We start from the raw sequence: 12,011 nt of genomic DNA on the forward strand, positions 1-12,011 counted from the left end.
CATGCATCCGATATCCACATCACTTGGACGTTGCCCCGTCAAACTGATACCATATATAAATTCATTAATTAGGATCTAATTGTTTTGTTTAATTAATTAGGATAGAGAGATCTCTAATGCGCTAGTGACCCTGCATCCAGCTTCATTATTTTAATTATTTTTCTGACATCAAAGATTGAGATTTCTCAACTTCCATTCATTTTTTTTATCATTTCAAAGTTTTTTTTTTTATTTTTTTTTATTGGAAGTATGAACCATGAACCATCTTTATATATATTTTAATTAGATTCTTATTGATATGTTTGTGATGAATGAAAGTCGAGTTAATAATTAGCATGGTCGATCATTATCCTTCACCAATACCGATTATCAGACTTATCCAAGGATAGACTCGATAGAGTATTAATTTCTAACCATGATCGACCGAGCTAAATCATTCGTGCATGTGTTAACAAACAGTATTCCCTTGTTGACAATGTGTTTTACTTGTGAGAATGAGAAGGTAAATAAAGGCCAGTTTTGGGTAGGGCTGGGCAAAAGTTTTGTACATTCGACTCCGTCCGACACCCACACTAGTACCAATTCCGACTCTGATAGTTATATTAAATATATTTTATATTATAACATAAGTGATTTTTGGCCGAGTAGCCTAATGGACGTTGTGGCAGATTTTGTTAACTCCATGAATGGAGTTCAAGCCACCACAAGAACAATTTTGTTTAGGTTGACTTTTACCTAAAACGGCACCATAAGGCCACATAACGAGTTTTAACTTTCTCCCACTTTTTGATTTCCGAATCTTGTTTTCGTTAGTCGAGAAAAGCAAATTAAAGAGAGAGTGCGTGTGCTGTCAAGACTTGAGAGAGAGAAGAACAGGGTGTTGTCAACCGAGAGAAGAACTGGGTGAGACAGAGATGATGGTTGAGCCAAGATTGATAGCGGCGCTGTTGGAAAACACAGCGGAAAAGTACCTCAAACTTAGCTTAAAGAAATGCTTCACAAGTTTTTTCAGCGTGACAAAAAATCAAGCATTTTCTCTTAGTGGTAAAGTGTACTACGTAGTTATAAAACTAGAATAACACTTAATAAATCCACAGCCTATAAAACTATTTCAAGAGAGAACAAATGAGAGAAAGATTTTTGCTATTATATTTGATGCACCAGAATCAAAAGAATGGGGCTATATATAGCCCCCCTACACGGCTGGCCTTAAAGGCCAGCCTTCAATACGCTGGAAACGCATGATTTCCCGACTGTGTAACGCATGGCTAAAGCCATGCGTTATAACACATGCAATAAAAGGGGGGGTCTGCCCGTGTGGGCAGCCCCTCCATTTAACAGGCGCCATACATGAGGCTTTGTGCATGGTGACTGAGTTCAAGAGAGAGGTGAAATGGGTTTTGTTAGGTTGAGAAAACAGAAGAGATAAATCGAACATGTGGGCTGAGCTACACATACTCTATGTGTGATGATGGAGCTCGAGATAGAGGAAAACATGACGTATCTGGGTGTCCTTCCTCACAGTGGCACTCAATTGGGTTGTGGTTCATGGTTGATGTTCAATAGTAGGGAGTGCACAATTGGCATTGTCTATGCGTGAAGGTGGTTAGATCGAGGCTAGTCAACACTTTTCAAAACTTCTCATCCAAATCTGATTGGCGGTGCAAGCTTGAGAGAAATTTTTTAATATTTATTTGGATGTTGTTTGGATGTTGGGAAAGTGCAAGTGTGTGTGTGTGTGAGAGAGAGAGAGAGAGAGAGAGAGAGAGAGAGAGAGAGAGAGAGAGTAAAAAAAACAAAAAAACTTCGAATGGGAACTTTGACCCCGCTCCGATACTAATGAAGCATAGCAAAGCTGTAATTATTCCCCCTCTTAAAGTTGAAATCGGAGTCAAAGTTGTTTTCGAACTCCAACTCTTATTGGAGATCGGAGTTGAGGAATCCGATTCTATCGGAATTGGATCTCACCCCTAGTTTTGGGACAGAAAAACAAAATGGAAAAATAAGATGTCAATAACTCATTATAGCCATTTGCCAATGCCCAATTAGGTCCAATACGTAAAACCTAACTTTCAATTCTTAAAAGAGAAAGCCCGCATATATTGAGTGTGGCTTTTGAAACCATGCCCCAAAGCCTAACCCCATTATTACCATATTCCTAGCAACCAAATAGAACCAAATTACCCATTCTTCTTCCCGCGCTCCTGTCCTTAACGGCTCCATAACCACCCCTTTTTTATTCTTTCTTCTTCTTCTTTACTTCTTTGTCTTTCGTTGCGGCACGGAGTCCTAAAAATACTTTGGACTCAGCCATGGAGGTGGAATTGAATAATCTCCAGGAGGTCGGCCTCGAGGTTCCGCCACTTCCAGCGTATTGAGGAGTCTTCCCTTTTCTCCATATCAGAAATTACACAACAAATGGCGTCCACCTCAACAGCTAATCATCCAGAAGAATCGGGTGTTACATAGACTAGGTTGTGTGCTGCTTTTTCGTGTAAATGTACTGCCTCTGTAAAATGTAGTGCTCTGGCAAGATTCTCTTTCTAACAGCCTCTGCCAAATCCTCCTGTACAGCAGCATATATCAGCTGCTCGACATATTGTCCATACGACTCTATTGAGTCCAAAAGTGTATATATATCAGCTTGTATTGCTCTGCCATAATCAATGAGAATGAGAAATATTTTCTTCTGAAAACTCTATCAAGACACCCCAACCAGACCGATGACCAGGGTCCAGGCTCACCACATTCTATGGTGATAGTTGTGGAGCATTCAGAGTTAGTTACCTGTACACTGGTGCATAGTATTATATTATTTTACAGGCCACATAAGTTTCCGGAGCTATGCCATGCATTCAATATGCAGCTCAACGCTCCCTCTCATGAATTTTTTTTTTTTTTAATGATTTAATTAGAATTGCTTCAATAATCAAAATTTTCTTTTAGACCACGAGGCCCATCCTTCTGTCATAGATAAAATGTTGTAGCCGTGATGGTTGGAGCATTCTGTCATTAGTTGTGATGTCATTATGGTTGAAGAGCCACATAAAGCAACGAAGTTCTCTCGGAATAATCTGCTTTCTCTGGTCAAACTTTACTTTCATTAAAGGAAAAGATGTACACCTTAATTAAGTACACAGCAAGCCTGTGAAAGGAACCCTAATTAAAGGATCTGAAGTTCAAAAGATCCACCAAATCTGGTCAAAGAAATAAAAAAAAGTAATCTCAGAAATCTGTTCAAACTTCAAAAAATAAACATGGAAGCTTTTACAATAGGCTCACAGAAATGAATAATAATTAGAACGATCCTTTTTGAAAATGTAAAATTTCCAATGTGACCTCGATGACAGTAAAGAATTAATCAATTATCATAAAGAATTCCTGCTCAACTACAAGCTTCAACCACAATTCCAAACATTTCAATGTTTCGCATCATTTACAGAAGAGGACAGTAAAGCAAATCAAAGCAACAAAAAATGGAATTGTAGACTAGGCTTGCTAAAGCCCATATGTGTGTAAGTAAATGAGGACAGTACTCACTAAAGTTCATGTGTTCTATATAAACTCGCGTCAGGAACCCAAAACAGGACCCTCCCGACCAATATTGGTTACACGAAGGACAGCTTGTGCACTTAAAGGAGAGAGTTTTGACTGACAAAAGTTCTCCCAAGAGCCCATATCTGGATCCTCTGGGTCGTGAAATTTCTCATAGACAGTTTGCAGCTCCAGAAGAAGGGTTCGAGCAGCCTCCCTTGACTCTGGAAGTTGGTCGCTGAGCTGGGATGCAGCGGTTTGGATCAATTTGTCAATACCATATGCTTTTATGCCTTCAACACCCTGTTAACATAAACAAGACAAACAAATCAGGGGAGTATAAAGACAGACAAACTTAACATCCTGTGACAATAAGATAAACAATTTCAACTAATGGTTATAATGCACTCTAATCATCTGGAAGTTCAGAAGACATTCATAATTAGAAATAATAACAAACCACAAACTCAATGTAAGAAACCTTTCCCGTCCAAGCATACCAAGGCCAGATGCACCAGGTAGTCGAAGTACTAATAACTAGTGCTAGATATATTGTAGCAAATAGTATTTTCCACTATTTTGGTCCCTTCTTTTTATGAGTTGTTTCATGTTAGGCCCCGCATACATTTACAAAATAAATAAAATAGTCATTCAACCGTTAGAGGTGATTGCAGCAAACAGGTAGAGAGAGAGAGAGAGAGAGAGAGAGAGAGCATCAAACTTCAGGCATGTTAGGCAGAGGCACAAACATTTATACATGTTCATGGATACCCACAGGAGAAGAAGTCCCAAGGATCTAATTACAATGGGCATACACAATTAACATTCCAAAGGAACCCTGAGACCTGTTTTTCATAGGCCTGTGAAAAGTTTACAGGGTAAACATAGCAAAAAGGTGCGGAACAAGAAGTATACCCAACACAAACTAGCATATACAGTAAGTAATACATATGAAAAAGTGGTGCTTAGTGACACCCGCCATACTGGGTATACACAATAAGGTTATAACATCAAAAACATAGCAGGAAACAAGCAGTAGCCAGTACAAACTAAATAGAGAATCTATATATCAACATGGACCTTAAGGCTTAAACTAAGGGAAAGCAATCAAGAGAAGGACATTATTTTCCCTGTGGTTTAGTGCAATACCACATTCTACCACCGTTGGGACGCATGTGGATGCACAATCTAGAGGATCTTCATAGGATATACACAATAATTTGTCATTGCTGAAATCACAACATAACTATTTGCATAAAATACACTAAAAAAAGAAATAAATCATCTAAAGCTCAATCAGACATCTGAAAAACGAAATGAGCAAGATGAGAGGTGTTAACCAGAGTGGCAAATACAAGTACTTCACGTTGTTTTTACCCCTCAAAAATGTTGTCATCAGAAAAATAAAAGAGAAGTTATGAAAAAGGATTCCTTTCCAATCCCATTTAGAATTTTTTTTCTTCTTTCAGATTTCCCAATAAGCAGAGAAATTAAAAAAAGAGATGAACAAGATTAAATAATTATGTAAACAAGAAATCTAAAATGGGAAAGTACTGCAAGAAAATATACAATAAATGTTACTTTACAAAAATCAGCAAATAACATATCTATTGTCTTTTTCTTACCAGTTGTGGAACACTTCGACAAAAGCACATCGATGCCTTTGCTCGAATTCGAGGATTCCTGTTCTTAAGATACGGTTGCAATTTTGGTAATAATAGAACAGGTGAAACCCATTTAGTCATTGCTACTAAAGCTCTTTCAGCTGCTTCACATACAAATCTTTTGTCTTGTGAAGACTTGAGAAGAAGCTGTGTAAGCTGCACCCATCACATTTGATCACATTCAGGAAAAAAAGGAGTAAGAATGAAGTTGCATGCAAATGATTAGAGCATTTCGCCAAAAAGCAATCAGGCATGGAAATAGCATATAAGAAATATAAGTTACCAGAGGGTCCAATGAATCGATTAGGTTATCATTGTATGCACTGAAAATGTCAGCAGATGTCATAATTGCAGTTTTGCAAACAGCACTTCTCGGATTCTTCAAGGACTTTACCACCAGTAAAATCACATCTCCCCTATTCACCAGTATAATGATGGACGTGAATTAAAAAAAAAAAACTATAAAAGCATTAATTAACCACGTTTATCAATTAGACAAGCAAAAGGTCATTCAGATCATCCAGGATTTGAAACTTACAGCATATCAAGAATTGTTTCCTTGTGAAATATTGATAAACGGCGTACATTGTTGAGTGCTTCACACACCAGAACCCAATCTTTAGAGTCAAGTGAAGCTAAGAGTGCCTGAAATGTTAAATATATATATATATATATATTATGTGCACACCATAAAAAGAGTTGATCTCCAAATATCAGAAGTCCATCCATGATCATTCAGTATGAGAAGTTCAAACAAAACAGCATGTAAAGAAAATATAAGCACCCACCACCCTGACCCAGTGAAACAAGAAACAGGAATAATACCTTAAGACTCGCATCAACGTCTTCAAGATCATTCAAGTTCTCAGATTCAATGTATTCCACTTCTGAACTTCCGGTTTCTGCTGTAGTATTAGCAATTTCTTTACCATTAGTCTGAGGTGAAACCAAGGAGGCAGAGTTTTTCTTTTGGCATTCTTCAACATTTTCATCAGCATTCCCAACAAACTGCTTGGTAAAACTCACTTTACTGGAGCTTTCATTCTTCTTCTCAGATCCAAGTATTTTATTGAGATCTCGAAGAGCTTTCCCTGACATTACTTCAGCCCAGGATTCTGGAACAAAAAGTAAAGGCTTTCATCAAAAGCAATCCAAAGACAATGACACAACAATATAATTTGTCAATATGTCATAATAAAAAATAAAAAGGAAGTATGACAGACATTCATACAATTGAAAACTGAATTTGAACTACAATAAACAGATTCTTATGTCCACCCTCATTTCATACTGTTAAAGATAAACCTGTTTTACTGAGATGTCGAAACACTGCCCTGGCATCATTTCTAACAATCACAGAGCATAAATAACGATTGAAAAGCTTTAATAATAGTGATGCCTTCTAAAGTTCTAAAATAGTAATAGACATGAACATGGTCTTGGATCCACTTTGCAACTCAGCTTGATCAGGATATGAATTTACGAGTCAAACACTGATATATTTAGCACTAAAGTATTTTTAAATTCCACCATATTATCTTACAGAGCATACTGAGAGGCAATCTTCTCTAGCATAACTATAGGATAGCAAATCAACAATCAAGTGATCCAACAGCACATTGCTAAACAAATTTTATCTTCCATTATTCAAAACCCTCTCAGAGAAGCACACTTCCTAACATAAAGAAGACCTAAGAATTACACTAGGTGCCCATAAGCATAACGATTGATCTGAAGACTCCAAAGATGAATAATCCCAAAATGAAATAACTACACATAAAAATGAAAGAAAGACAACGGCCAGCGTCGCCGAGAATGAATAAACTACAATATGAAAATACGAGAGTGAAATCAAAAAGTCAGAACTCAAGAAACCAAACCCAAAAATCGTAATGCATATTATATTATCTTCCTTGCAAAACTCACTAGCAAACAAACCCCTAATCCCCGAGAGAGAGAGCAAAATTAGAAGGAAACAGAGAGAGAAACAAAAGCTTCACCAAAGAAGGAAAGCAAACGACGATCTAGCGATGCAATGAGCAAATAAAAACAACAAAAAAGTTAGATGAAAAAACGAATAGAGACTGTGAAACTGAAAAAACAGCAAAGATCTCACCCTAAACCGTACCGGGATCGCAAAATGAAGTTCGAAAAACGAAAACACATACATATACAAGTATATAGAAACGCATGGATAGTTCGACAGAGAGTACCTAAGAATGATCGGCCGGACAGGAAGGAAAATGCGTCAATCCTCAGTCCAATATCTGAGAAATTGGGCGTACTTAAAAGAGATAGTTGTTATTAACCGGAGAGAGCAGTGAGTCAAATGTGGATGGAAAGACCGTGACCCGACCTGAGCCGGCAGGGTCGGTGCATGTGACTGCGATCAGCCTTGAGATTGTAATTTAAAAATGAACAAATATGTTAGCATTTTGACTTCCGAAATGCCCGGAGCTTCCTCCCTAAATTATCCGTAATGCCACTATTTTGATCATTGTCCTTAATTAATTCAGATTTTTTCTTTAAAAAAAAAAAAATCAGATTTCGAAACCAAACCAACGAGACAAACTCGAAAGAAAACGTCACTTTCGAAGATAAATAATATTGATATTCTGCGTAAGCGTCATTTTATTTAAAACAAATAAATAAATATAAAATTTTTATAATAAATTAATTTTTATAACATTATTTATTTTATATTTAATATATAAAAATAATATTTACAATCGTAAAATATACAAACATTACGTATTCTTTTAAAAAAATAAATAAGTATAAAATTTACATAAAAAAATTAATTAATTTTTTAATAATATATCTTATTTTTTCTTAAACGATTACGTAATATTTACGCACTTCACAATTATATATAATATTATCTTTATTATTATAAAAACAAATATATATCAATTTTGACCGATATTATATATATATTTGCGATATTATACATATTTGTTAAAAACATAAACAATACAACACTAATAAAGAACGAACAAGAAAAAGACAATAACAGCCTGGCAATTTTGACAGAGTGAGTAAATAATTGACCCAAAAGCTTCCCATTTTTGATAAAAAATACAAAGATAGAAAATTTAGGATTACTTATAATGACAAAAAAAAGTTGTGATTGGACATCATCAACGAAATTCTTTAGTCTTTTACGATTACACACAAATTTACAATATCTATACAAAAGGTAAATTACACACTCATATGTCACTGCGTTATTTATTAATTACAATTATTTTAGTTAAAAATGTTTCGCATTCTTTTTTTTTTTTTTTATGTAATTTTACAAATTTTTGAGTTTGAGCTCCCAACGTGGTACTGATAAATGGCAGTGCCACGTTGACAACGGTGCGTAACTCACCCTTTTTTTTAAGTGAATATTTCATAAATAAATTAAAGAGTTACAGTATATTAGATTTAATGGAATAGGAAATTCCGACAATCAATTCAGAATAAACAAATATAAGGGGGCTAGACGTTGTTTTTAGAGTTTTGTTATATATAAGTATAGTCGCGTATTAATCTGTGTATCAATACTGATTTATTCATATTTAAAATTTAAATTAATACTGTTTTCAATAAAATCTACTTTTTAACCAATCACATCATATTGATGCACAGATTAGTACACAATTATACTTGTAACTATATTTTTCATTTTTTTAATTGAGTCACACGTTTATCTAAAATCAGATCTCAATGATTTGTTACATATCCATAAAAATAAAATTCTAAAGAACAATTATAGTTAATCAATTATTATTTTTATAATAAAATATTTATAATTTATTTTCTTCATATAAACTATTTATCAAGTGATGTTTTAGAAGGCCATCTGTCATTCTATTATATAAATTAGTTTATCAAATTTCATACAAAATTTAAACTTTTTTATATTACATTAAGTATATAATGCTATAATTGAAACGTTGAATTATTTTGTCTACTCATGAAACCTAGAGGATAAAAGTACCTCTCAATTATTTTTCATGTAAAGTATCAACCTTAAATGACTTTTCTTATATTTTTACTTTAAATTTCATATTAAAAAACCTAATATTATAGAGCAGACAAATTTTACAATCTATATTTATAAGTTTATTATTTTTTCAACTTATTTTTAATTTAATTTTAACGAGGCCACATCCTTAAAAATAAATAATATATAAAATTTCAAGACTATAGAGAAAATAGAGAGAGACATTTATAGATATGTTGAAATTTAAAATATATATATATAGAGAACATATGGAGCTTGTAATTTTTTTAGGAGGTCATTTGCTATTTTATAAAATTATAAATAAAATATATGGTATATTTTGAATTTTTTAAAAATCTCAATCATAACGTGGGTCTACTATTGTTGGTTAGGGAAAGCTGGAATATAAGTAGCAACTAGAATATAAGTTGATACACCGGCATATGATCGTCATTGTAATAGAGCACGTGTGTGATTCACGTGCCACTTTTGAAAAGAAGGTAAGAGTTGGATTTAAGATATTCAAAGTCACTAATCCCAGTGATGTCATGTGTGACAGCAATAGACTCCTCTTAATGAGGCGGCATGTGAGTTTCATGCTCAGTCTGAGCCGTAAACACCATTTTTGTGGTTAATTTCTTCCACACTTTGACATATAGGTGGTGACTAAAGAGTCTATTGGTAGGGCGCGTGACGGTCGTATGAGGCTGATAGGCAAGAAATTAGCATGTCTTGATGATATGGACGGTTGCCTTCGATTGACCCCTCTCATTTCTCCTCCAATGGACCTCTCTCTCCCTCTCCCTTTCGTTTCCCTCTACCTCTTAGTATAAGCAAACACCCATCAGGTAAACTCTTAATTCAACAAAAGCATACACACTGAATCATATACACTGTTTCAATAAAAGCAGACTTCCTATTCGTTTCCCTCTCTCTTTTTTTTGGGGGGGGGGGGTTTTGGTGTTAATCCACAACCATACACACTGAAACAACATCCTCCAAATAAAAGTAAGACATAATGGGAAGAATGAATAAGAAATATAAAACAACTCTTCATAAAAATGATTTGAAAAATTAAAAAGCATATTAAGACCCGAAATAAAAGCAAGAAAAATAAAGGAAAGAAAACATATGTCACACTCATAATCTTTTGATATGGAGTTAAAATAACATTAAAAAGTAAAACTTGAAATTTTTCTTAACAAATAAACCCAAAAACATGAAGAAGATGTCAAACTGCAGATAGGGGAAATCCAAAAAAAAAAAACCTTACCTAGCATCTATTCAAACATCATGAGCCAAAAAATACAAAACCAAGACAAGATGATCAAAAAAAGCTATATCCCCATTGCCTCTTTAATTTTTCTCACACTTTCTCAAGAAAAAAATAATAATAAAAGAAAGAGATGAGGCAAAAAACTCAAAAATGGAATCGGAAGAAAAAAGAGAAAGAAAGGGAGAAATCTTAGAGCATCCTCATCTCCATCCCTATAATTTAACTCAAAATCACATTTCTTCAAATTTTTTTTCTAAATTTTATTCATCTTTCAAAAACCTCCTACATCCCATTCTCCATCCCTATCTCTATTATATTAAATAATATTTTTCTATTTTTTTTATTATTTTTTTCTTTCACTTCTATTTACAAATTTAACTACTCAATATTTTTTCTTATTTTTTGAACTATTACTCTAGTGAATATTTTAAACAAAAATTTAAATTATTTGTCGTGAATATGATAATATTTTTAAAATTAATTTTTTTATATTTTCGTAATTTATTAAATTATTATTTAAAACTATAATAAATATGAGTATGAGAAAAAGTGTAGATGATTAGAAAATTATTTATTTTATATATTAAAATAAAATATTGATAAAAATGATTTAGGGAATGAATAGTGAGTCCCCAAATACGGGAACTTACTGTTTATTCCCTAAGAGCATCATCATCCCATTCCTTATCCTCATCCCTATAATTTAACTTAAAATCACATTTCTTCAAATTTTTGTCTAAATTTTATTAATCTTTCAAAAACCTCATACATCCCATTCCTCATCCCTATCTCTATTCTATTAAATAATATTTTTTTATTATTTTTTATTAATTTTTTCTTTCACTTCTATTTACAAATTTAATTACTCAATATTTTTTCTTATTTTTTGAACTATTACTCTAGTGAATATTTTAAACAAAAATTTAAATTATTTTTTTGTGAATATGAGAATATTTTTAAAATTAATTTTTTTATATTTTCGTAATTAATTAAATTATTTTTAAAATTATTATTTAAAACTATAATAAATATGAATACGAGAGAAAGTGTAGATGATTGAAAAATTATTTATTTGATATATTAGAATAAAATATTGATAAAAATGATTTAGGGAATGAATAGTGAGTCTCCAAATATGGAGACTTACTGTTTAGTCCCTAAATCTTTTCCCTAAAATAGGAATCCGGATGTGGGAGATATTTTAATCAAAATTTTAAAATAAACCTCAAATTATAAGGAATATAGTACTTTGAGGAACTGGATGAAGATGCTCTAAATCTTTTTTCTAAAATAAGAATCTAAATGTGGGAGATATTTTGATCAAAACTTTAAAATAAATTCTAAATTATAGCAATTCTAATACTTTAAAAAACTGGATGGAGATGCTCCTAGAGGCTAAAGATTTGAGACAAGCAATGTGTGCTCTGCTTGGATAGTGTTCCTTTCGCTGAAGAAGGAAACTTCAATATGCTACTCACCCACTTTCCGAATAAAGTTTGTTCATTTTTCTCTCTTTACTTTTTCACTTTTGCTTTTTTATTTTTTG

General features: G+C 33.2%; 1 protein-coding gene across 2 annotated transcripts; it reads right to left on the reverse strand.

Moving 5' to 3' along the window:
* Positions 1-2,984: 2,984 nt before the first annotated feature.
* Positions 2,985-7,599, reverse strand: LOC122308275. Of its 2 annotated transcripts, XM_043121513.1 has the most exons (7): positions 7,412-7,599; positions 6,024-6,313; positions 5,737-5,843; positions 5,482-5,614; positions 5,160-5,354; positions 3,541-3,837; positions 2,985-3,197 (listed from the first exon to the last, which is right to left on the reverse strand). In XM_043121513.1, the coding sequence occupies exons 2-6, from the start codon at positions 6,294-6,296 to the stop codon at positions 3,571-3,573; spliced, it is 975 nt and encodes a 324-aa protein (XP_042977447.1). In that variant the 5' UTR covers positions 6,297-6,313; positions 7,412-7,599; the 3' UTR covers positions 2,985-3,197; positions 3,541-3,570. The 2 variants fall into 2 exon arrangements, with proteins under 2 accessions (XP_042977447.1, XP_042977446.1); XM_043121512.1 differs by lacking the exon at positions 2,985-3,197 and having other exon boundaries at positions 3,345-3,837; positions 7,412-7,598.
* Positions 7,600-12,011: the final 4,412 nt, after the last annotated feature.

The sequence above is a fragment of the Carya illinoinensis genome, chromosome 4, assembly GCF_018687715.1.
Source record: "Carya illinoinensis cultivar Pawnee chromosome 4, C.illinoinensisPawnee_v1, whole genome shotgun sequence".
In the NCBI taxonomy this organism is placed as follows: domain Eukaryota; kingdom Viridiplantae; phylum Streptophyta; class Magnoliopsida; order Fagales; family Juglandaceae; genus Carya; species Carya illinoinensis.